Source organism: Saccharomyces kudriavzevii (assembly GCF_947243775.1).
Source record: "Saccharomyces kudriavzevii IFO 1802 strain IFO1802 genome assembly, chromosome: 14".
NCBI lineage: Eukaryota > Fungi > Ascomycota > Saccharomycetes > Saccharomycetales > Saccharomycetaceae > Saccharomyces > Saccharomyces kudriavzevii.
The window spans coordinates 596738-621829 of record NC_079285.1 but is presented as its reverse complement, the minus strand read 5'-3'; the positions used below and the strand labels follow the sequence as shown (position 1 = coordinate 621829).

The 25092-nt window shown below is 38.0% G+C and overlaps 14 protein-coding genes across 14 annotated transcripts; 6 read left to right on the top strand and 8 right to left on the bottom strand.

The window, feature by feature from the left end:
- Positions 1–782: 782 nt before the first annotated feature.
- On the bottom strand, positions 783–1943 carry DOM34 (ribosome dissociation factor DOM34; the record flags this gene model as incomplete). The annotated part of the gene is made up of 1 exon (XM_056230921.1): positions 783–1943. The coding sequence occupies one exon, from the start codon at positions 1941–1943 to the stop codon at positions 783–785; it is 1161 nt and encodes a 386-aa protein (XP_056084792.1).
- A 327-nt stretch (positions 1944–2270) lies between these two features.
- RLP7 (Rlp7p) lies at positions 2271–3239 on the top strand (the record flags this gene model as incomplete). The annotated part of the gene is made up of 1 exon (XM_056230920.1): positions 2271–3239. One exon carries the CDS (start codon positions 2271–2273, stop codon positions 3237–3239), a length of 969 nt encoding a protein of 322 aa, XP_056084791.1.
- Positions 3240–3616: 377 nt separating this feature from the next.
- Positions 3617–4471, top strand: PET8 (Pet8p; the record flags this gene model as incomplete). Its single annotated transcript, XM_056230919.1, has 1 exon — positions 3617–4471. The coding sequence occupies one exon, from the start codon at positions 3617–3619 to the stop codon at positions 4469–4471; it is 855 nt and encodes a 284-aa protein (XP_056084790.1).
- A 364-nt stretch (positions 4472–4835) lies between these two features.
- On the bottom strand, positions 4836–6558 carry HRB1 (mRNA-binding protein; the record flags this gene model as incomplete). Its single annotated transcript, XM_056230918.1, has 2 exons — positions 4836–6170; positions 6529–6558. The coding sequence occupies 2 exons, from the start codon at positions 6556–6558 to the stop codon at positions 4836–4838; spliced, it is 1365 nt and encodes a 454-aa protein (XP_056084789.1).
- A 476-nt stretch (positions 6559–7034) lies between these two features.
- Positions 7035–8150, top strand: MRP7 (mitochondrial 54S ribosomal protein bL27m; the record flags this gene model as incomplete). Its single annotated transcript, XM_056230917.1, has 1 exon — positions 7035–8150. One exon carries the CDS (start codon positions 7035–7037, stop codon positions 8148–8150), a length of 1116 nt encoding a protein of 371 aa, XP_056084788.1.
- A 333-nt stretch (positions 8151–8483) lies between these two features.
- On the bottom strand, positions 8484–9395 carry LST8 (TOR complex subunit LST8; the record flags this gene model as incomplete). The annotated part of the gene is made up of 1 exon (XM_056230916.1): positions 8484–9395. The coding sequence occupies one exon, from the start codon at positions 9393–9395 to the stop codon at positions 8484–8486; it is 912 nt and encodes a 303-aa protein (XP_056084787.1).
- Positions 9396–9884: 489 nt separating this feature from the next.
- SIS1 (type II HSP40 co-chaperone SIS1) lies at positions 9885–10991 on the top strand (the record flags this gene model as incomplete). Its single annotated transcript, XM_056230915.1, has 1 exon — positions 9885–10991. The coding sequence occupies one exon, from the start codon at positions 9885–9887 to the stop codon at positions 10989–10991; it is 1107 nt and encodes a 368-aa protein (XP_056084786.1).
- A 264-nt stretch (positions 10992–11255) lies between these two features.
- Positions 11256–13283, top strand: ASI3 (putative ubiquitin-protein ligase ASI3; the record flags this gene model as incomplete). The annotated part of the gene is made up of 1 exon (XM_056230913.1): positions 11256–13283. One exon carries the CDS (start codon positions 11256–11258, stop codon positions 13281–13283), a length of 2028 nt encoding a protein of 675 aa, XP_056084785.1.
- A 116-nt stretch (positions 13284–13399) lies between these two features.
- On the bottom strand, positions 13400–14662 carry IDP3 (isocitrate dehydrogenase (NADP(+)) IDP3; the record flags this gene model as incomplete). The annotated part of the gene is made up of 1 exon (XM_056230912.1): positions 13400–14662. The coding sequence occupies one exon, from the start codon at positions 14660–14662 to the stop codon at positions 13400–13402; it is 1263 nt and encodes a 420-aa protein (XP_056084784.1).
- Positions 14663–15123: 461 nt separating this feature from the next.
- PYP1 (putative phosphoric monoester hydrolase) lies at positions 15124–15849 on the bottom strand (the record flags this gene model as incomplete). The annotated part of the gene is made up of 1 exon (XM_056230911.1): positions 15124–15849. The coding sequence occupies one exon, from the start codon at positions 15847–15849 to the stop codon at positions 15124–15126; it is 726 nt and encodes a 241-aa protein (XP_056084783.1).
- Positions 15850–16320: 471 nt separating this feature from the next.
- Positions 16321–17661, top strand: SKDI14G3090 (uncharacterized protein; the record flags this gene model as incomplete). Its single annotated transcript, XM_056230910.1, has 1 exon — positions 16321–17661. One exon carries the CDS (start codon positions 16321–16323, stop codon positions 17659–17661), a length of 1341 nt encoding a protein of 446 aa, XP_056084782.1.
- A 180-nt stretch (positions 17662–17841) lies between these two features.
- On the bottom strand, positions 17842–19836 carry SPO1 (putative carboxylic ester hydrolase; the record flags this gene model as incomplete). Its single annotated transcript, XM_056230909.1, has 2 exons — positions 17842–19632; positions 19732–19836. 2 exons carry the CDS (start codon positions 19834–19836, stop codon positions 17842–17844), a joined length of 1896 nt encoding a protein of 631 aa, XP_056084781.1.
- Positions 19837–20084: 248 nt separating this feature from the next.
- HEF3 (translation elongation factor EF-3) lies at positions 20085–23219 on the bottom strand (the record flags this gene model as incomplete). Its single annotated transcript, XM_056230908.1, has 1 exon — positions 20085–23219. The coding sequence occupies one exon, from the start codon at positions 23217–23219 to the stop codon at positions 20085–20087; it is 3135 nt and encodes a 1044-aa protein (XP_056084780.1).
- A 683-nt stretch (positions 23220–23902) lies between these two features.
- Positions 23903–24130, bottom strand: PBI2 (Pbi2p; the record flags this gene model as incomplete). The annotated part of the gene is made up of 1 exon (XM_056230907.1): positions 23903–24130. One exon carries the CDS (start codon positions 24128–24130, stop codon positions 23903–23905), a length of 228 nt encoding a protein of 75 aa, XP_056084779.1.
- Positions 24131–25092: the final 962 nt, after the last annotated feature.

Below are 25092 nucleotides of genomic sequence, written 5' to 3'. Positions count from 1 at the left end.
TCGCAAAAAGGTCTTATGCAAGGGTCTTAATTATAAATTTTAATCAGAAGAGTTCTAAAAAATCACTCCAGAGTTTAAGGTCTGCGAATTGAATGATGAAATAGTGGATTAAAGATGACAAGGTTACCAAATTGTATTTCTTAATATTTTGATTATAAAATGTTGCGAAACGTGGATGAAATGCCACACTATGGGCCAATAAACATATAACTGCATTCTTTTTTTTTCATAGTGCAGTAGGTGTCACGTTAAAATAACTTATATAAAAAAAAAACCGTTCTGTATGTCTTCCCTCCTTTCCACACTCTAGTTTAAATTTGCTGTTTAGCCTTCTTATTGCCAGAAGCACAAGCTACAAATTTGCCATGTCAATTCACATTACAATACCGCCACTTACGCCTAGTATCAAGTACAGCAAATAGCATATATTATTAATTGATGGGTAGTCAGTGCCATATCTAAGAAGAGAACTCACCACTTATAAACATTTACTCCCTACTACATAAAATTTAATGTTCGGAATTCAAAAACCATAAAAAACAAAGAAAAATAATATTTTTATACTATTTAAATATTATAATTTTGAAAAACAAGATATAAAATACATTTATAAAAAGGCACGTGATAATATAAAAAAGTTTATCATCACAAAGAAGCACTCTGTTTCGATAAAAAAATTACTATTATACCTTCCCGGTAACTAAAAAAAGATCGAGATATCTGATTTATGTAGTTAAATTTTGAATTTTACGTGTGAAGTACTTTTTTGTTATATACTAACTTCATTCCCCATCATTGTCTTCGTCAAGATCTGGAAGGGGATACTTGAGGATACAGGCTATACCTGTTAGCTGGTCAAGCTCTTCTCCCAGAGAGTGCAACGTACTGAATACCATTGCTTTCCCACCATTACTCTCGACAGAGTCCATTAGTTTTAGATACTTTTCTCTTTGTGCAATATCATCCGAGTGCAAAACTTTATCTGTCAATAATAAATAATTAATTGCTCCATATTCGGCGGCCTTAACAATTTCGTTTTCACCATACCATGCTTTGTTATCATCCTTATTTAAGTGTAATAAAAACTCATCCATTACCATGATTTCTTTTGAGTATTTAGTATCTTGCAGCTTTGAAGCATATAATGGATTTTTCAAAACTTCATTGATACCCTGTAAATAACCTGTAGAACAATGTGCAATAAAAAACATTCCTTTGTTGTCAAGTATTTTCTTATTATGTTCCTCCTCGGCATACTGAAAAATTTTGTCCATGAGTATCTTGGCATAGAAACCAGGAGAACAAAGAATGACCGTTTTTAATTTGTCAAGATTAAGATCTTTCTTCATTGCATTGTAAATAGCTTTATAAAATTTTTCGGTTTTTTCGTCAAATTTCAATACATCAGTGGTTCTTTTCTTTTTTGGCATGCTGTACTCAATTTTTTGCTTCAATATAGTTGAGGAGGATGTTACTAAACAAACATGCGCAATTCCTTCTTGTAAAACTACCGCTGCTGTGTCTGATTTATATTCAACATTACAGGCCTCATTTAGAAGTTTTTGCATAAACTTATTAAAGTTTTGTTTTATGATAGTGAAAGGATATGCGAAATCTAGGGTAAAGCTTAGATATTTACCAACAGGTATATCTACGTTACTAGTACCAGTTTCATCGGCAATAGTAACACCTTTGTATCTCAAATATTCATCTTTCATATCAAAGTCATTAGATATTACTTTGATCTTTAATTTAACCAAATCCGTGCTTTTCTTTTTACCAGCTTCATCAAGTTTAGAGGTAAATTTTTTCTTAAATATCAGCTCGTCATCTTTATCTATAATTTGATAAATTGTAAACAAGTCTTCCTTATCTTCCGGTAACAGTGTAATTACTGCTCCTTCCTTGTTGAAGGAATCTTTTTTCACATTAATGACTTTCATAACTTGCTCTGGGTGAATTGCGGTAATTGGGCAAAACAATGTAAAGACGCAATTTATTAAATGTTTAAGTGGTTTTTATTTAACTTATCCGCGAATTCTATGCTAAGTGGAAGTAATGACTATGTGAAACTTTACTTTATAAAGTAAATATTCAATAATATTACTTCATCACGATGTACGGGATCTTTGTACCTACAAAAGAAAATTTTTTCACCTTAGCCCAATAAAGAAGCGATGAGATGAGAAAAATCTCGATTAATAATACTAGCAGAAACTTTGTGAAAGAAGGAGCTAAAAGAAACAGAAGATTAAGAAAACTAAATCACAATGTCTTCAGCCCAAGAGACCAAAATGCAAAATCTTAACTCTAATCCCGAGATCCTTTTAAGGAAGAGAAGGAATGCCGATAGAACTAGAATCGACAGACAAGAACTGGCAAAGAAGAAGAAGGAAGAGCAAATTAAGAAGAAGAGAAGTAATAAAAACAAGTTTGTCAGAGCTGAAAGTATAGTCGCGAAGACCCTGGCCACTTCTAGAGAAAAGGAGAGGATCAAAAGAGTTTCTATATTAGAAGACAAGAAAGCTAAGAATGTTACACAGCATATTGCTTCCGGTAAAGATTTTATTCTGAGAATAACCGAAAAACCCAAAAATGTTGATGAGAAATCTGTTGATTTGGAGGAAGACGATGATGAAGAAGACGATGGTTTGATCAGAGAAAAGACTACTTACGGCGGTGAACCTGCTTTACTCTTCGTTGTTAGAGTGAGAGGTCCGCTTGCTGTAAATATCCCAAATAAAGCATTCAAGATTTTATCTTTGCTAAGACTGGTAGAAACTAACACCGGTGTTTTCATCAAATTGACCAAACATGTATATCCGTTGCTCAAAGTTATTGCACCATACGTAGTAATTGGAAAACCTTCTTTATCTTCTATTCGTTCTTTGATTCAAAAGAGAGGTAAAATAATGTATAAGGCTGAGAATGATTCAGAATCTCATGAAATAGTTCTTAATGACAATAACATCGTTGAAGAACAGTTAGGAGACCATGGAATCATCTGTGTTGAAGATATTATTCATGAAATAGCAACTTTGGGTGAGTCTTTCTCTGTTTGTAACTTTTTCTTACAGCCATTTAAGTTGAATAGAGAAGTATCTGGGTTCGGCTCTTTGAATAGGCTGAGAAAAATAAAACAGCAGGAGGCTGAATCAAGAACCCGTCAATTTTCAAATGCGGCTACTGCACCAATTATTGAAGTTGACATTGACTCGTTATTAGTTAAGTTAAATTAATCGAGGGTCTTCTTGACACTGTATAGTACATAGGTTATTACTTGATTAATACCATAAAAGGAGCGAATTTTTCTTTTTACATCTAATGTGTAGGCATAAACGTGTCATAGAGAGACAAATTTACATATTATGGATAGCATTCTTGTTTTAGTTCATCTACTAATGCGGCTAAAGAAGGCAATGATGTGGTGCAAGCGCGAACTTTTTTTTTCTCGCTTCCTGAAGCTGTTTTTTTATATAAGTAGAAACATGTTGACAATGAAATACACCCTCGAAAGTTTTCGAGACCAACGAAATTTCACCCATTGCTTAGTCTTGAAGATCTTCATATGCTTAAATTTCCAAATGAATTAGAATTTGGTGTGAAAAAATAAACTATGAATACTTTCTTTTTATCCTTGCTTAGTGGCGCTGCAGCTGGCACATCCACAGACTTGGTTTTCTTCCCTATAGATACAATTAAAACTAGACTTCAAGCTAAGGGTGGGTTTTTTGCTAATGGAGGGTACAAAGGCATATATCGTGGCTTAGGAAGTGCTGTTGTAGCATCAGCGCCAGGAGCTTCCCTTTTTTTTATCAGCTATGATTATATGAAAGTGAAATCAAGGCCATATATCAGCAAATTATACTCACCAGGATCTGAGCAATTCGTTGATACAACAACACACATGCTTTCCTCTTCTATTGGTGAAATTTGTGCATGTCTTGTTCGTGTTCCTGCAGAAGTTGTTAAGCAAAGGACCCAGGTACATTCCACGAATTCTTCCTGGCAGACATTGCAGTCAATTCTACGAAACGGCAACAAGGAAGGTTTGAGGAAAAATCTCTACCGAGGGTGGTCTACCACTATTATGAGGGAGATACCATTTACCTGTATACAATTTCCTTTGTACGAGTATTTGAAAAAGACTTGGGCTAAAGCGAATGAACAAACCCAAGTGGAGCCATGGAAAGGGGCTATTTGCGGTTCAATCGCGGGCGGAATTGCAGCAGCAACAACAACGCCACTGGATTTCCTGAAAACCAGGCTTATGCTTAACAAAAAAAGCACTTCACTTGGAAACGTAATCGTTAAGATTTATAGAGAAGAAGGCGCCGCTGTGTTTTTTAGTGGAGTGGGACCTCGAACAATGTGGATCAGTGCCGGCGGTGCTATTTTCTTGGGAATGTATGAAACTGTTCACTCTCTGCTGTCAAACAATTTATCGACAAGTGGAAAAAAGGGAACTTGATGAAAAATAAGTATCATCCAAAATAACAGCAGCAATTACAATTTGTAGTAATAAGATCATTTATGTACGTCGTACAAGTCTCCTAGAACTCCCTCCATACAGTATCTTTTGTTTTTACAAAGTCGCATATTTATCAAGATTCACTTCAAGATTCACTCGTAATGTTTTTGCGGAAACTTTATGAGACAGAATGGCGTTGTCCATATAAGGGTTGCCCTCACTAATATTTATCAAAAGCCTTTCAGATCCTTTTCAAAATTATACGTATACAGAATGACGGTATATAATTAAAAGACTAGAATACACGACAAATAATACTTTTAACGCGTCCTCGAGACAAGAAAGCATATAGCAAAGTATTGTTTTAAAGGCGTTTAGCGTAAGATATATCTAGATCACAACCACCATAGTTATAGTTATTTAGCCTTTCAATACAGACGTCTCCATCTTCGACGTTATCGTATTCAACGACAGCTATTCCAGTTGGCGCTCCTTTTGAGTCATACCTTAATTCAGCATGGTTGACCTTTCCAATGGTCTCAAAAAGGTCATAAAGATCGCTCTTTGCAGTTGAGAATGGCAAATTACTGCAGTATATCAGACTATTTCTTTCACCTCCCCCAACGACATTTTCAGTAAATTTACGGGCCTCTTCATTGATGTGAGAACCTTCCATGGGAATATCAATATCGTCCTCATTACCGTTATCATGTACACTTTCCTTAGACTTGACATCTAGGACATTACCCTCTATTTCATAGCCGTCGTATTCCTCAATCGCCCTATGCAGATCTTTGATATCATAGAAGGACACTGTCCCAGAGCCAGTAGAAGTTCCATCGCCGTCCAGTTCCACGTCAGCATGCGCAACATTTCCACATTCCTTGAACATATCCTTCAAGGCCTGCCAATTAATAGAAGAAGGTAGATTTTTAATAATGATTTCGTGAGCTTTTCGGTTTTGATTAGACTCCCCTCTATCAAGTCCCTTTCTTTCTCTAGTATTACTTGAAGGTGGCGGATTATCTTGTCTCACAAATATTTTACGATCCATGAAGAACGCCCCATCGTACTGGCGGATGGCTCTGTCAACATCATCTGCATTAGTGAACTCTACTGTGCCCATACCTCTATGGTGTCCTCTTGAAGTAATTATATCCGCGCGGACCACTTTGCCTATCTGTGAAAAAAATTCAGTCAAGTCTTCAGGGGTGCTGTCGTAAGTCAAATTACCCACGAATATACTGTTGGAATAATTCCTATTAACCTTTTCTTGATATGTACTATCCAATTCACGTGCTAACAAAGGACCATAATCTCCTCTTACTCCAATGCCAGTAAATCCACCTCTCCTATTGTCATCGCGCGGATTGTGTCTGGCCTTAAAGCTTCTAGGATAATCATCACGTCTCTCCCCATAACGACCACTTTCATCTCTCCCTCTGTATCTATCGTCGTACCGGTCTCTAGATCTAGGAGCTTCTCTTTTATTGAATCTTTCTCTTTCTCTGTTGCCGGGCCTCTCTCTACCTCCTCTATATTCACCTTTATCTCTGTTTCCTCTGTACTTATCCGTGAACTTATGTCTATTATTGTAATTACCTGATCCGCGGGACGAGCGGTTATCTCTTTCATAATCACGATCATCACCCATCTGGCGACGAACGGGTGATCTCGATCTCGATCTACTTCGATTATTCTACAACAATGAAAAATATTAGTAAAAGCAACTAAATTTCATAATGAGAGGGAAACGAATAATTTATAGCAGGTTGGAAGCCGAATAAGCCAACAATTTTAATGTAGTAGATAATCTTGAATAACAGCGTCATTTTGGGGAAAAAATCAATCTGTCATGTTTCGACAGGCAGCAAATGACCAGTATCAACCGCTTCTAGAACCCATTCAGCTCATGGAAGCACGCTAAGTAAGCTGACCGAAGATAATATTTAATCATGACTCACCGTTCACTGATGGCTTTTTACCCTAATGACTTCATTTTAAGCTTAACTTTATAAACTCCTCTTCACTTCGCTTGTCGTATCAATGAAACATACGTTTTCTAAACCTCTTTGTTGGTCAGACATTTCCTGTTAACTTATGTTTATAAATCTCTCTGCCCCTTTAAACTATTCTCGAGCTCATGAAGCACTTAGGAAATTTTTCAGTCCAGTGCTCGCTTTTTTCTTCATTTCCCTCGCTGAACAACGAGTCATTTAAAACGAGCAAGAAGAGGCCTCATTAAAGTGCCTATCCGGCCATGAATGAAAGAAGACCATCACATATTACAGTTATGTTAAAAAGTACTTATCATATTACGTAGTACTGTAAAAACACGCTACAGAAACGTTTCTTTGCGGTGCCATAGATATCGCTTCTACCAGCCATGTAAGTTTTGTTCGTTATGACTGGGTGTTTCAATTACAGTCGATCGGCGATTGATCTTCGAAAAGTTGTCCTAGACTCAGCTAACGGTAGACATTCAGAGGATCAAATTAGTTCATTGGAAGGTTAGTCATATAGGGCGGGAGCAAAATATTGTAAATTGGCCAAAGGTTAGAACATGTGGAATTTTGCGTTGCTAGATACATGCGGTATTTCATATCAAAAAAATGTGTCCGGTATATTCATCCAGGTGCGTAATGCCACTAAAAGAGCTGCCGGTTCGAGAACAAGCATGAAAGACTCTGCAGGTAGAAGACTAGGCCCGAAGAGGTATGAAGGCCAAGACGTTTCTACTGGTGAAATAATTATGAGACAGAGAGGAACGAAGTTCTATCCGGGGGAAAATGTTGGCATAGGGAAGGATCATACCATATTCGCCTTGGAACCTGGTGTTGTTCGTTACTATCTTGATCCCTTTCATCCAAAGAGAAAATTTATTGGTGTAGCTTTAAGTCGCGATTTAAAATTGCCATCTCCTCATTTTGAGCCAACCTCGAGGAGATTTGGCCATTTTGAACTAACTAATAGAAGGGCAGCTTCCAAGGAAGAGAAATCTATATCTAGAAGTGATTACTTGGCGAAACCTGATATTATAAAACGCTTGGAAGGTAGAGAGTTCAAAAGAAGAGAACTACAGAAGAAACTGAGTAAAGTTCTTCTGGAAGAACTTAAGCTGGATATAAAGGATATGGATTTAGCAACATCATATTTAACTCGCGTAAGGGCTTCTTTGAAGAATGGATTCCCTTTTGAAGATGCAAAGTTTAACAGCAAATACTATTTGAAAACAGAAGAGCGTTTAAAAGCAAAGAGAGAGAATTGGACAAACGAGAAGTTGACAGAAAGTCTGTCCGAGATTGAAAAGTGTAGCGACCTTTTGGATTCGTCAACTTCTTTCAATAATAAGCTAGAATTAGGCAAGTATGTCTCTGAACAAGAGAAACAAGCTTTGAAGATGAAACTAATAGAGGATCTAGAAAAATACCAACGCCTGGAAACCAAGAAAGATAGAGATGCCATCAAGGCACTTTTCAAGGACGCTTGTGATGTCCTGACTTTATCTGAAGAGGTACATTTGCGTAGAAAATATTTAAAGCCGGTCTTCCCTGAGACAGATAGCACCATTGACTCTAAAATTGGAAAGAAGTCAATTGTGTTTAGACGTTTTGACTATATCAAGAATAAAGTTCAAGTTGTTGCTAGAAGCAAACAAGCCTTCTTGAGCAAGCTTTGATTGTTTTTCTTGTGCGATATATATGCACGTATAATATGTTCAAGAATCGAACCTGTAAATATAAATATCAAGGAAAGAAAAAAAAATATCATGCAAGTAGTCAAACTCCCCGCGTATTGCGGAACAAAAAATTTCAATAGCACGTACAGATTATATATATATATATATATATATATATATGCGGCGCATGCTTGGCCTTCTTTTTATCCATATATATATATATGGTGGAACTGCTTTAGCTTTCTGAAAATTTTAATTGATACGAAGGATGCGCAATAAAGAAAACCATAGGTAATCTCTTCTCTTCGAGTCTGACGATTTGCAATTTACAAGCTATACGTCGTTCAATGCTACACACACGGCCCCCTTGTGGTGTCCACCATACTGTCTGACAATTTCTCTTGTTGATAAATCCCATAACCTAACATAATGATCAGAAGATGCCGTTACTAAATACGCACTGTCAGCACTGAATGCGCAATCCCAAACCCATCTTTGATGGCCATCTAATGTCGTTTCTAATTTAAAATCATCATCAATGGACCACACACGAGCCGTGTGATCCGCTGAACACGTCGCCAAATGTTTCACATCGGATGATAATAAAATTCTAGTTATGTAGGTAGAATGTGCCCTAAATTTAGTCACCGGCTTGAGGTGAGATGCATCAGTACGATTTGGCATTTCCCATACGTAGCAATTACCTTTACTGTTTGCTGCGGCCAGCATCGAGCCATCGCTTGCCATTGATAGAGACTGAAGGGAAGTGTCGTCCTCGGGCGTCAATTGATGGGTGCACTGATTTTCCCCCAAGTCCCAAATCCTTATATTACCATCTCTATCGCAAGATATTAACTCGCCTTGGTTAGGATGTATCACCACCTCATTTACCGGCGCGTTATGTTTATAATTTCTGGGAATGGATGGAGAACGCACGTCCCACACCTTGATTGTCCCATCTTCACTAGATGTCACCATCCATCTATTGTCCTGTTGAAAAGACACGGAGGTAACGTTCCCTCGATGACCTTCAAAAGATGCTACGGGATTGGGATTTGTCGTCCGAATATCATAAAGCCGTACGTTCTGATGACCTGCTGTGGCTAGAAGCTTTTTATCGTTGGTAATTTCTAGCCGATTGACCTGCGAGTCGGAATGCTGAATTGTCCTTGAACAAACCCCGGTAAGAGCTTCCCAAAATCTTATCGTATGGTCGTAACCAGCAGACACTAAGATAACGGACATTATTCAGAAGGTCCTTCAAAATATGAACAATGTGGCTATCGCGGTAGATGGCACTTTAACGGTAAAGTAATCTTGCACACCCTCTAGCTTAATCAGAAATATTCGTAATTTCTTCTACATGCTGAGCGATAGGTGTTACCCTCGGCTCCTATGTGAAAGTTCCAGAAACTTCTGGAAAAAGATGGTTCTATCCTTTTACGGGTTTTTCAACGACTGTCAACACAGACTCCCTAACAAACGGTTCGAGATTTGATATATATTGCATAGCCTTCTCCTCCCCCTGCTATATATCGTTAATCCTTTTTAGAGTATTGCATCTTGTCGAAACTTCTTAACTTACGTTGAATAAATTCTCATCAATTCTTCCAATCACTTAGAATAGTATAAATATCTATAGTCCTTTCAAGAATTAGGAGTAAACTGTTTGCATTTTGAGGTATTTTTTTTCACTCACATTAATATAATAGAGTATACTATACACAATCAATAATGGTCAAGGAGACAAAACTTTACGATTTACTTGGAGTATCTCCAACTGCTAATGAGCAAGAATTAAAAAAAGGTTATAGAAAAGCAGCTCTAAAATATCATCCAGATAAACCAACAGGTGATACTGAAAAGTTCAAAGAGATATCAGAAGCCTTCGAAATTTTGAATGACGCCCAAAAGAGGGAAATATATGACCAATATGGTCTTGAAGCTGCCAGATCAGGTGGCCCAAGTTTCGGTCCAGGTGGTCCCGGCGGCGCTGGAGGAGCTGGCGGGTTCCCTGGTGGAGCTGGCGGAGCTGGCGGATTCTCCGGCGGTCATGCATTTAGCAATGAAGACGCTTTCAACATTTTTTCACAATTTTTTGGCGGCAGCTCCCCATTCGGTGGTGGTGATGACAGTGGATTCAGTTTCTCATCTGGAGGTGGAGCTAATATGGGAGGTATGCCGGGTGGTATGGGAGGTATGCCTGGCGGTATGCACGGTGGCATGGGAGGTATGCCTGGAGGTATGCATGGCGGTATGCCTGGAGGTATGCCTGGTGGATTTAGATCAGCATCAAGCTCTCCCACATATGCAGAGGAAGAAACAGTTCAAGTTAATTTGCCAGTTAGTCTCGAAGACTTGTTCGTCGGTAAAAAGAAATCGTTTAAAATTGGAAGAAAGGGTCCACACGGGGCTGCTGAAAAGACACAGATCGATATTCAATTAAAACCAGGCTGGAAAGCAGGTACTAAAATAACATACAAGAATCAAGGTGATTTTAATTCGCAGACAGGTCGTAGAAAAACCTTACAGTTTGTCATTCAAGAGAAGGGTCATCCAAACTTTAAAAGGGACGGTGATGACCTGATTTACACTTTGCCGCTATCGTTCAAGGAATCATTACTCGGTTTTTCGAAAACTATTCAAACAATCGATGGTAGAACATTACCTTTGTCAAGAGTGCAACCTGTTCAACCTTCACAGACTTCTACATATCCTGGGCAAGGTATGCCAACCCCAAAGAACCCATCTCAAAGAGGTAATTTGATTGTAAAATATAAAGTAGACTACCCGATATCATTAAATGAGGCTCAAAAACGTGCTATAGATGAGAATTTCTAATAATAACCATAATAAATATATATATTTATAAATTTCAAATAAACTCACTCAAAATCACAAATCATACATGTCAAGTCAAGATCTGATTTTGTAATCTTGAACCGCCTAGTATAATGTCCGGGAAAATAAAGTTTCATATATGCCTTCATTACCCTGCCCAAAGCTTTTAGTGATGTATGTAAGGAATGGTTGACTTAACAGAAAGTCACCGAAGAGATGTAATTTCTAGAGATAATCAATACGTAGGGCTCTATATATGTTCGGATGTTGCCTACAAATATTATACAGAAGGTCAAGCGATTATTGTATCACGGAGATGTATTTGGCGCCTTTCATAATAGTACGGGAAATATCAGCACCGTAGAGCATATCATTCAAGAACCAGAGGGTCTGCAAAGTCTAAACTATACGACGGTCTCCAGTTTTAACTCTTTTGAGAAAATGTTGCAGAAAGGTGATTTCACTACTTTGGAACTAATTAGTGCAGGCATCAAAATGTTTTTTTCGTATTCAGTAAGTAAATATGCTGTTCTATGTTATAGTACCGCCATCATATTGAATAGATTATCTGTAATGTCTTCTCTGAGATCAAATTCAACAAGCATTCGTTTACCACCTTGGTCAAAAACCTTGCTTCATTTAATAGCTATTCTGTCACTGATTAACGCCCTTTCACAAATTCTGGGTCAGTTCGGTTACATACATCAATTGCGCACAGATGATGGGGATGTCTATGCCCTGAACATTTATTTCTTCACAGCTTTGTCTGATTGTGTTGAGGTTTTTATTTCTTCAACGACAAATGCCTTACTATTAAAGTGCGCCGACTTTTCTTTATGGGGCTTGTCATTGAATCTCTTCATCATATCCAAGCTATCTGCAGGGCAGAAACATATAGGCGATAACGTTGAACTTCTGGGAACAGTCTCTCACAGACTATTAATCCATTTAGTAGAACTGCTTCATATGAGATCTTATAGGCTATTTGCAGATTCTGCATTAAACGTCGGCTTTTTCATAACCTTCATCGCTAGAACTTATTTGAGCGGATTTGATTTTATCAACATCTGTCTCATCCACAATTACTTCCCTAATTTTTTTTATATTTTCGTTATCCTATTGGCATCTATAGGCATTTCCTTGAAGGCTCTTTTCACCGGCAATCTCTTCCGATTAATACATTCGAGGTCTATATGGGCTTTAGAAAAGTGGTGGAGATCAAGTGATTACAGTGGAGAAGAGGAATTCAATGAAGTAGCTCTTTCATTGTGTCTACTTTTGACATCAAGGGACCACAACTTGTCTAAAAGATCAGATACCGAAAAAACCACTGATAAAGTTTCCGCGCTGAGTAATAGTTATATGGTCAGCGGGCATTTGAACCAACTTCAGTCGACACCAGAGGATTTACTACCTCATAAGGAAATTACCACCGGTTCTCACTTACCGGGCTTCATTAACACGTATCTGGGTTTGTTCGAATTAGTAAAAGCCATACTTTTGAAGTACTTTCGACTCTTGAGAAATCATCTTTGGAATAAAAATCTGGAAACGAATATAGATCATAAGCCAGAAGTGAAAAAGTCTAGCAGGATAGATTTAAACAGATATGTTACGGAAAAGAACTATAAAAAGTTTTTTTATAAACCGGATATCAAAGAATGCGATCCCGAAATTGATCTCAGATACGGGGAGCTATTACTTCCTGAAGATGACTCGTCAAGAGACTATGTTCCTCCTAAACATATCAAAGATAGTGCTCTAGATGAAGGGTTTGACGATGACGGTGACAGCCGACTAGTTATAGAAGAAGAAAAAGAGTTGACACATTTGTCAAGCAATATTGTTGATTTCGATAATTTGAAGGAAATAGCTTGGAATGTTTCTATGTGGTCCATTTTAAAGTACAAAATGGATGAGCATAACGAAATCAAGGGGCCGTTAACCAGATCACAGTACGGTAAGAAAAATTCAGAAGGTGTACTAGTTGATGTGGTCATTGAACGTCTCTTACATCATAAGAGTGCTACGCATGTACACAAACGTTTAGATATGAGGGATGAAGAACCAGGTTTCAAGTTCGATTATCCGCTTGATGGTTGCGATGAAATGGATAATATTGATCTTTCTTGCATAATCTGCAAAGTCAACAAGAGAAATATTGTAACTTGGCCTTGTCGGTGCCTCGCTTTATGTGATGAGTGCAGGATATCGCTCGGTTATAAAGGGTTTGGTACATGTGTCAGCTGTGATAATGAAGTAAGGGCTTATAGTAAGCTGAATATTGTTTAGAATCAATTTATTGTATAGACGTACTTGTGATATCGTAGAGTCCTCTTTTTTAGCACATGCACTCCCAAGCCAGGGCGGCTGCAGCCTTAAATCAGACACGGTTTTTCCTGGCTAATTTACAGTTTGCACATGCTTTTTTTGCCTTCATTAATGTTATGGATCGTGCTTTCGAGCCTTTTGGATACTGCGTCAATAAATTCTTCTGTGGTTAAATATGATGATCTATTGGTCTTTCCGAGCATCAAAGCCAAATCTTTCGTCATTTTCCCGTCCTTCTGTACTGCATCTAAAGTAGCCTTCTCCAATAAGGTTCCAAATTTCACGACATCGCCTGTACCGTCCATTTTGCCTCTTTGTATGATGGCCCTCGTCCAGGCAAATATTGATGCTATTGAGTTTGTTGATGTCTCTTCACCTCTTTGATGCTGTCTAAAATGGCGTGTCACCGTACCGTGGGCAGCCTCACTTTCGAATGTTTTAGCATCTGGAGTGATCAAGAGGGACGTCATTAAACCAAGAGAGCCGAATCCTTGTGCTACAATATCGGATTGAACATCTCCATCATAATTCTTCATGGCGACAATGAAACCGCCCCTGGATTTTAACATCTGTGCCACCATATCATCAATTAAGCGATGCTCATATGTTATGCCTAAAGCCTGAAATTTTTCCTTATATTCTGCGTCAAACAACTTATCGAAAATTTCTTTAAATTGATTGTCATAGCTTTTTAAAATGGTGTTTTTGGTCGTAAAGAATAAGGGTAGCCTTCTCTTGAGAGCTAATTCGAAGGATGCCTTCGCAAACCCTTCAATGGAATCGTTTGTGTTGAACATTGCCATTGCAACTCCGCCTCTTTCAGGGAATTCATAAACTTTTATATTGATGTTCTCTTTACCATCATCTGAGTTGAACTGCAATCTCAATTTACCTGCCTTTTTTATTTTGATGTCAGTAGCTCTATACTGGTCACCAAAAGCATGGCGACCTATTATTATTGGTTTCTCCCAGTGGGAAACCAGACGAGGTATTTTGGGGATAATGATAGGTTCTCTGAAGACTGTTCCACCTAAGATGTTTCTAATTGTTCCGTTCGGAGATTTCCACATTTTCTTCAAATGAAATTCCTTCATTCTGGACTCATCCGGAGTTATAGTAGCACATTTGACGGCTACACCATATTTTAAGGTCGCATAAGCTGAATCCCTTGTAACCTGATCATTAGTCCTGTCACGCTCCTGGATAGAAAGATCGTAGTATTTTAGATCCACGTCTAGATATGGCAATATCAACTTTTCTTTGATAAGCTTCCAAATAACTCTTGTTTGTTCATCACCGTCCATCTCCACGATGGGATTGACAACTTTTATTTTATTCATTTTGTGTTGAATAATAACGCACAATGTTGCTTGAATCCACTGCGAGTCTTTGCATTGTGCAAGAATGGAGTTTATTAGGGGAGCATTCACTCTTTTATACAAAATATAAAATTGGGGTAATCAACACAATTTAAAAATGGCAGAAAGTGTTTAACTAGTAAATATTTTGGAAATTGAATACATCTCATTCCTATCACTAGAAGTCAGCTCCTGATTTCCCTTTTCTCTTTTTCTTTCAGCGCATTCGATGCTCTATGGACTACTTTGAAAGTCGTTGTTCTTCCGTCAAAGCTTCGGCGGTAAGCATGCTGTTTCCGATACGGATCTTTTCTTTTTTGACAGAGGCCATTTTCAGGATATATAAACCAAGCAAGCATACGGCATATGTACATGCATAATTAAATAAACAATTACACATTAGTAAAGCTTCTTGGCGCGCCATGGAAGATGAGAGTCATTTGTTAATTTTCCATCAATTCAGCGACTGTCTTTTCTCCAGCGAGAACTTGCTTCATACTGGCCAAGATATCTTGAAAAGTATCGAATTCATGGAATGGAACGCTTTGTTTCTTACAATAAGTAACCAAATCTTTACCTCTTTTAGCGAATAGCAAGTCACATTCCTTTGCAGCACTTAAATCGGAAACACCGTCACCACAATAAAAGTAAACAGGTCTTTCTTCACCTGGTTTCAGAGCAGATTCAAATTTCTTCTTGTAAGCATCGATACTTCTAGATTTGTCATGTCCAAAAGGACTTTCATCTTTATAGATGATTTTCCATTGATCATGTGCATCGATCTCGACTTCGTTAGAAACAATGTCAATTTTATGAATAGATTCTTGTCCAACTAATCTAGTCAACAAAACCTTGATAATTGGCTTCATACCACTGGAAACAACGATGACAGGAACGCCATTTTCTTGAGCCCATTCAAAAGTGTCTTTGAAACCAGGATCCAATCGAATTTTCTTTTCCAAGATCTTGATACACTCAGGGAAAGGAGTATGGATCGATTCCAACATTTCCATGAAACCTTGTCTAAAGGACTTGGTATCATCCAACACACCTTCGAAGACCTTCAATCTCTTTTCTTTGCCGAAACCCAAAGTATCAGTTAAGTAATCGTTAGAATCTTCTAAAGTAACAGTACCATCGAAATCGGTAAAAATGACAGCTTTAACCATCTTCCTCGTACGTAGATAGAATTTGTGCTGCTCGAGCCTTTGATATTCAACAAAATTTCAAGATTATCTGCACTCCATTATGATAATAAACAATAGAGTAGTGGAAAAGCATTTTATTTTTCCAATTTGTGATAGAAAAATTACGCAATGCGACAAATCTCGAAAATTTTATTCACCTAGAAAAAAAAAATCTTAACCGAAGTTGCCTTATAAAACATAAGCAAAAAGAAGTGCTGTGTATATGTACTAGGTTGCCAGCAACAGTGAAAAGTGAGTTTTCAATTTGTAATGGTTGAATAGTATATATGCAAGCTACTACTGGTACATGAAAAGGCGTCGTATACTGAGGTGTGTGGGTTTATCCTTGTAAGCCATCCAGAGCGGACTATGTAAGAGAGGAGAAGGGACGTCTGTCTCTCGAAGGAATAAGGGGACGGAACAGCAGAGTTTGGCAAAATACTCTACCGCCAAATGAACGTTGTTGTATGCTCTGGTGGGACTGCCACAAATTCTTTAACACCTTGCTTTTCGAACATTTCCACTTCAAAGGGACGTGAGCTAACGTACATTTTGCCCATATCAGATAATGGTGGGTCTACAAGTGAAATTCTGCGGATAGTAGGTGGGCCAGCTATCGGTGACATTAGATCTAGGATAGTGAGGCTTCTTCAAGATGAACAACTTGTTAAATTATTTGGCTATAGGTTGCCTAATGACAAGGTGCAAGCGAAAAAAGAATGGAATGAAATAGTTGAAGGATCACACCCTATATGGAAAAGCATTTCAGTAGAAGTTAAGGAAATGTGCCGCTCTTTCATCATTCATATGCAAGCAGAGCTGTTGAAAAAGATCAAGCACTCGAATCCCTTTCAATTTGAAAGTGCATCCATCGGAAATTTCTTTTTAACTGGCGCTAGATTGTTTTTGGGCTCCCTTGACGCGTCCATAGAACTAATGATGAGAATTGGGAGGTGTAGCTCTCTCGTTCACGTTATTCCATGCATAAACACTAACCACACACATCATATTTCAGCTTTGTTGACGAATGGTGAGATGATAACCGGTCAATCGCAGATATCGCATCCTTCAAAATCTGTTCCAAAAGCAAACGGCATAGCCCATTCCGCTAAATTTATCCATCTACTTGGCTCTTATGACGATCATTTGAAAATCCTCCTGGATGATGAAGAGGAAGAAGAGGAAGCTGAAGAAGAGTATGCCAATCCCATCTATATTCTTCCAGAACTGAAAAATTCACAGTTGCATTTCGATAAACTTGATGGATCTCAGAATCTTCCTGCGCCAGTAAATAGAATTCTATATATAAACCCATATGGCGAAGAGATCAAACCAATGGGAAATCCAAGAGCCATTTCTAAAGTGAGAAGGGCCGACATGGTGGTCTATTCCATCGGTTCTTTGATGACAAGTTTAATGCCAATCCTTATTCTTGGTAATCTTGCCGAAGTAATTTTGGAGTCGACTGAAACGAAAAAAGTTTTGCTCATAAACAACAAGTATGATAGAGAGGTTTTCGGTCTGGACGGTTTGCACTATGTTCAAATGATCGTCGATTCTATGACCAGAGCAATAATAGGTTATAGACAATCTAAGGGTATTTATTTAGAAAATGCTAAATTTGAATGGGAGGAATTCATTACAGATATTGTATACCTGAAGAACGGCGAAATTAGAATCGATGAAACAATATTTGAAAAGCATAATATTAGATGCCATCAGATCGCTTCTTCTGATAAGATGGAAAATGAAGAACTTGAAAAGTTTTTAAACGAAATTGGCTCCAAAAACTGATGTTTTTTACTATATTCTCAATTAGCAATCATCGTTCTCACAACCAAGCTGCTATATAATAAAAACATGAATAAAAAAAAGGTTTCGCTTCTCCAACTTTATATGCAAGCGTTTCGAACTGACCAAAAAGAGACCTGTAAATAATAGACATGATTAATTCAGTAGAAAAAGCTTACTCTCTCATGAGTAGCAGTAATCCTTGAAGCACTGTAAGCAAAATGGAGAAAATTTCTTTTTTTTGGGAAGCCTGTCCATTGTTCTTTTAGTCAGTATACAGCCTAGACAATTTTTATAATGAATATCGTAGTCATTGCTAAACACTTCTCTCCCAGTGAGTAGCATACTCTCAACTTCAGACTGATTATAGGTTATTTTGAATGTAGAGGTATTAGATACGTGTCCATGGTAAGAATTTGCATGGTAAATTATAATAGGCAAAAAGGAATCATGCCCGGGCCTTTTTATTGCGTTACAGCCTATAACAATGGGATGAGAGAAGGTCTTTACATTGTTGGGAAATTGGTAATGGATGTTCTCCTCATCTAACTTTTCGAATATTCTTTTCAACTTAGAACCATTTGGATAGTTGTCAATATCTGAGCTGGAATCAAGGACAAAAATCACGTCTAATTTCCTCTCAGGAATAACCAACGTCCTGAGGGGAATATTTTCACCGTCTTCACCACCATCTACAAGGTACAGATGATTTTTGCTGGTTAAAACATTATCTTTTCCCGGATAAAGATAGAAAGGATTAGGCTGGTACACGGCATAATCCGTCTCTAATCTCGAAGAGTCTTTCGAGATGCTGAATATTTCCTCTTTACCTAGCCCAAAAATCCCCATGACCATATTGAGTGCCTTCATGGCGTCTCTTGAAGACTGAGAGGCCAGATTCCATATGAAAATTAGCACATTATTGAATATTGAAGAAGAAGTTGCAGTTATAAAACCCAGGTCATCAAAATTATTAACACACTTCACAGCTTTTCCTAAAACTATCTTCGAACCTAGATAGGGCAATTTAACGAAAAGTCTAAGGATATCCTCCCATGAGCCAAATTCAAAAGGCGTGAATTCAAAAATGACATTCGAAAGAAGACCGTTTTTACAATTTGCAATAAATATGGGAATGGGAACACTGCACTCTTTAAATTTTTTGGACGATTGCACAAGTTTTGAGAAGGAGAAGTTATGGTTGTGGACCTCAAAGCTTTTTTTCAACCTTTGAACAATTGCTTTGCCCCAATAATCCGTGAACGATATTTGGAAACCTTCCATTTTTTTAGGCTTAGTCTTCAAATGCAAATTCTTATAAAAATCTAGTACCGTTTTGAAGGTTTCAATCTTTGCATCAGTTTCAGTAAATGTGTTATTCGGAAAAAATATTCTTTTAAGCCTTGTTAGCGGATTCAAATTTCTCTTTGTTAACCTACATTCTTCTGACCTTTCTCCAATGGTGTTCGCAACCAACTCTACCTGATCATAAAACTCAGAAAAACTTGTAATTTGCGTTTTTTTCACTTCACGTTTCTTGATCCTTATATCGTTCTCACTATACTCCTTTTTTGCATTGGTAACAATATCTTCTTCGGAAATATCGAATTCTGGTATGCCTGGGAGAAGATCTTCGTCAAGGTCCCATTCTTTCAATAAAGAGCCTACTTCAAAATTTTGGACCACTAAATCCATCAAGATCCAACTTCCGCCTGACAAGCCAGCGATATAGTCCGAGTACTCAAACAATCCATAATCATTCATTTGGGTGATAAATCCTGTCCCTATCAACATGGATCTATAACCACCACCTGATATGGCGATTCCAAGTTTTGGAGGATCTTTCCGCACACGTTTGTAGAACTTCGAATTAAACTTCGCTTCAGTCAAAGATTCTAAAAAGTCCATTAGTTTATTTTTCGTTTTAATCTCTTTCGTCCTTAAATATAAGCTTTCCTCGGAACAGAGTTCATTCTAATAGATATATAAATTCAAAAATTGGGAAACAATTTTTTCGATAGATTTAGTTAGTTTTAGGTTACACGTGTTAAAATTGCAAAACATTCAACTTACTTTTGCTTCTCTAATAAGTGGAGAGCTAGGACATTGCACCTGAAATGGAGCTGTCGCCAGGCTTAGTGTTAACAGCGCGAGATATATAATAAAGACCTTTTGCATTCCTTTCTGGATAATATCTTCACGTCTTTTCTTAAATTCGTCGCCTATATACTTTCGTTGGGTGCATCGCTTATATTTGAATGTTCATAAAAATTTTAGCCGCTGAGATTTATTTATTTTTCCTTTTCTTCTGAAAACTATAAATAAAAATGTAAACATTAAAAAAAGAATAATATGAAAACTTCCGTAAAAGGGGATGCACATGTTGTTCCAAAAATATATAAGTAAGCCGGAAATGGGAGATCAAATTACACATCTTCATCGGATGACACGTATTCATCACCCATTTCTTTCTTCTTCTTCATCCTTTCCTTCTTTTTCTTTCTCAATTCTGCAGAAGAGAGCTTGTTTTTTTTCTTTCCACTACTAATTTTGTTGCCCATTGCATCGAATTTATCACCTTCATCGTCTTTTTTTTCAATTCTTGGACCGACGCCTTGTCCCGCGACCCAATTATGACCAGAAGGCGTCATCTTACCATCCTTAACTGCCCAAACTTCGTCAGTTAAATTCTTGGTAAACTCTACCGAATGAGTAATAATGATGACACCACCTTCGAAGGCTTTTAGAGCCTTCGACAGAGCACTCAATGAGTCTCTGTCCAGATAATTGGTAGGTTCATCTAAAACAATCAAATGTGGTCTCTGCCATGTGCAGGCAGCGAGTACTAATTTGACCTTTTGTCCACCCGACAAACCTCTAATCCTTGAATGTGAAACCAGCTCAGCGTCCAAGCCTAACATTGCACAATGTGACTCAATTTCCTTTCTCGTTAAGGCTCTAAATTGACCAGAAGCCAGAGCTTCTTTCATATCAACTTCAGCAACCATTTTAGAGTGAGATTCAACCAGTTCACCTCGTGGTAACCAAGCGTTGTCGACGGACATCATTGGAACCCATCTTTCAGATTTCATACCAATGTTTTCACCAAGAAAAAAGGAGCATTCGTATTCGTACGTGTTCTTGAATTTTCTTCTCGAATGAATTGCGGCAATTCTTCTTGGTGTCCCTTCGATTTTGAAGATCTTGTTCATAGATTCCGCATCATTTTCATTTATTTGCCTATTGGCTCTATCCATGGTTTCTCTATCTTCACCGGTTTGGAATCTCCATTGAATATATTCGGATGGGGTCTTGTCCAGGTGTGATTCAATATGAGCAAAGGCATGTTGCTTAATGTAAGCGATACGACAATTTTCATGCGTATATACTTCACCGCTAGTTGGCAACAGTTCACCAGTGAGAACGTTAATTAAAGTAGACTTACCAGCCCCATTAGGTCCAATGACTGCAATTCTAGAAGATAAAGAACACTGAAAAGTGACATCTGAGACTTGCGGTTTAGTTGTCTCCGGATATTGGAAGGTCATATTGTTCACTTTGACAATTGCCTTTTGTTTTGTTTTGACACCTTCTAGATAACCGGGAGTTGGGAATTGAAATTCTAAGTCAGAGGCATTCAACTCATAATATGATTGTGCTGTGGGACATTTTTGAACAAATTCTGATAAATTACCCTTGTACTTTCTTAATTTAAGACCTTCATAATGAATGATGTATTGACAGACTTCGTCTAAGAAATTGGAGTCATGAGAAACGACCACTGATGTAATACCGCAATTATTTAAGTAATTAACCAACCATTGCACATTAACAGCGTCCAGATGATTCGTCGGCTCATCCAGTAGTAAAATGTCGGCATTTTTCAACACAGCTCTTGCCAGAGCTAATTTCATTTTCCAACCTCCAGATAAAGACGCAATTGGCATTTCTATCATTTCATCGCTGAAACCAAACTCTTTTAATTTCGAAGTGATAGTATCCTTAGACCCTATGTTACCGGCACGAACAAAATCTAGAACGGACATTTCTGAATGCGTATTATCGATATCGTGTTCCACATAAACGGTGCGACATTCATCTTGAGTGGGGAAACCGTCAACTTGGCCATTAGCAATGGAGCGCATTAGAGTGGATTTTCCCGCACCATTGGGCCCACATAGACCATATCTTCTGCCACTCTTCAACCTCAATTGAGTTTTGTTTAGTAAAATTTTGGCACCGTATGCCAGAGAAAATTCACAGTTACATAAATCTTCGCCTTCATCTTCTTCATCCTGGAAGTTTGGCCCTACTGGAATGTTATCCACAGCCCTCTTCCTGAAATCATCTAGTATTTCCTTCGCCGTTTTCTCATGCAGAAAAATAGTCATATAAGGTGTAACATGAGTGAACCAAGTCTGCTGATCAATAATTCTTTCATCAATCAAATTTGCAGCAATGGCGGCTATATATTCAATGACGATGGTAAACCTGGGGGCGACTTTTTCAGCCTCAAGTAATCCCATAATGACGCCTAGTGTTGTGGAAACATCACCAGCATGCGATATTTCTGGTAATACATCATCTTCACCAACATTACCCACGCGTCTCAAGGTCTTCAAAGCCCTCAGTGTAACTTCACGTGCTTCAGGATCAGCAATGGTAGCAAAATTGCCTTTTAACACTGGTAGTAGTTTCCCTAAGAAAGGGGCAACGATTTGAGGATCTTCAACCAATTTGCACATATTATCAATGATAACGGCAGATTTACGTTTTATAGAAGTTTCTCTCTCAGCTAAACCTCTGCCCAGCAAAGGAACCATAATAGACAAAGTGGCCGGAGTCACTTCTGCAACGAAAGTAGTTGCACCCAAAAGATGAACTGTTTCAGGTACTTCATTTGGATCAGCAATACACTCAATCAATTTCGGAATGAATCTTTCAATATCTTTGTTATCAACAGTCTCAGTGGCCTTTGTTATGGTCGCCGTAGCAGCGTCTTTGACTTCTTTCTTGGTGTCCCACATCGATTCAGAAAGAACTGGAATTAATTCTGGCATTCTTAGGGCAATCTGCTCTTTCGCGGCATCTACCAACGTCGAAATTACCTCAAGAACAGCAACTTTTTCTTTCCACCTGCTAGTAGTTTCCAGGGCATGAATCAGATGCGACAAGAATGCCTTAACGGCAGCCGGATTAACAGCGCTAGCAATGGCTTTCAGTGCCTTAGTGGCGACGAGTTGGACGTCATTGTCTTTACTACCTGCTTTAGTGCATACGGAGGGAACCGTGGCTACTATGTATGGCTCAACAGAGGGAGACAAGTTAGTTTCGTTGGCTATATAAACAATGGCGCCCAACGTGTTAAGCGCCTTTTGTTTATTTTGAATAGCTTTCTGAAATTCATCAAAAAAAGCTTCTGGAACATCATGCTCAATAATGTTACCGTTCAAAAACGAGGAAAGCTCTGAAGAAATACCATCTCTTGTTTCAGATGTGGCGACCTCCAACTTTCGGAAAAGCTCTTCCAATACAGTTATTGATTGTTGTGAATCCGACATTTTATAGTTTCTTTTTTTTTTTTTTAAGAAGATTCTTTTGTATCACGCTCTTTGTTTCTTAATTGCCTATAAAGGGAAAAAGAAACTGGGGTAAGGACAACTGAGTAAGAATTTTTATGAAGAGGAGAAAAACCAGTATCCTTATATATTATGAAAAGGGACCTAAACCAGTGTCAGAAGGAAAGAATGAGTGGAGAATAAACTCGAATCATCAAAAGTGTATTACCATTAGTAGTTGAATGAGGTTTATTCTTTTTGCGAGCACATCGCTCCCCTAAAAGGACATTCCAGCCGCGCATTTCACGGGCCGTGACCCTGAAAATCAAGAATCACTTAAATTGTCCTAGCTCACATTTGTTAACTCTGTTACTTGGACGGAAATAGAGTGCTAAAAGAAGTAAATGCGGCGACACACTCGCTCCTTTTGGTTTCACACAGCTAAATTGTACTATCTAGTAATCGCAGTGGCTGCCAAGAAATGCGATGAGATGACTTGTCGGAGAACGTAATAAATTTAACAGGATTGACAATTTAGACTATAGTAAAATACATACATGCATACATATATATACTAGATCGTAATGTTCTGCTATTTTTCAATGAATCTTATTATATTAAAGTTGGAAACAAATTACAAGCGGGCAAAGAGAGAAGCTCCGGAAATTTCATGTCTATATCTAAAATCAATTAGTATGGACTTCTTTGTCTTCCTCGACATTCTCGATGACATCATTGTGCTTTTCTTTCAACTTATTCAAGTGAAGAATATCGGGAACCTTGATGGTGTACCCCTTTATAATATCGAATTCGTGTACAATTGAACCACCTGCATGATGGACTGAATCCAAGAACTTTTTCGTTTCCACGTCTGGAGTATTTTTCTTCAATGTGACGATGAAATTTTTTGCCATTATGAGTCTTACTTTTTTTTGTCTGTATACTTGAATTTTACGGAATATATATTTTTTTTACAAATAAGTTAAGGAAGTGAAACATGCTAACTAATTCTAAGTCAGTTCTAAGATATCCGCCATATATATCGAGCGGGACAGTTCCCGATACTTTAATTTCCCCCTTTTTCCCGCCCCATTTTTCTAGGCTGTGCAAGATAAAGGCCAATAGCTCGGGGCCGCAGCTCGGGCCCTAGTTGCTCCGAGCATGTTAATGGCCCGGTTCCTTCTGAAAAAGATGTCACCGCCACAACAGCCTTCGTACGTGTTTGGAGATGTTTGTAGATGATCTCATATGAAAAAAAAAAAGGCAGGAGGTATTGAGGGTGGAAACAGGTGTCGACCAGTTGTAGCAGCAATGCTTAAAGCAGGACTTAGCCAGTCTTTGACTTTTCGTCTCGTGGCTTTGGACGCGTTTTTCAAAACCTTCCCCTATGGGCGCGTATGCCCGGGAGGACCACCAGCCGGGTTCCTGGTGTTGTTCTTCTTCACACCCCCTTTGATTCTGCCCTCGAGGCCGTCTTAAATGAGAACGAAACAGCGCCTTCGAAGGAACACTGCTGCAGGTGCCTTCATGAGCTCTGAATCAAGACGTGGCATATCCTCATAACACTAGATAGCATTTTTATAGACTTAACAAAGTTGTAAAAATAGAAGAAAAAAGTTATATATGAGCTTAACAAACACAGTAGGACAGATATTTCAGAAACAAAAAAAGTGTAAGAAAGCAAAAAAGGAAAGATAATAAAGAAAAGAAAACTTTGAAAGAATACGTTTTTTAGCAATGACTCTCACATTCTAAAAGAAAATAATAATATTAATTAAACAGTAACGAAAAAGGAAAACTAGAAACAGGAAACTAAAAAAGTAAAATAGATCTATAGGCTCTTTTATTTCTTGAGCAATAGTAATTTGAGTTTCGT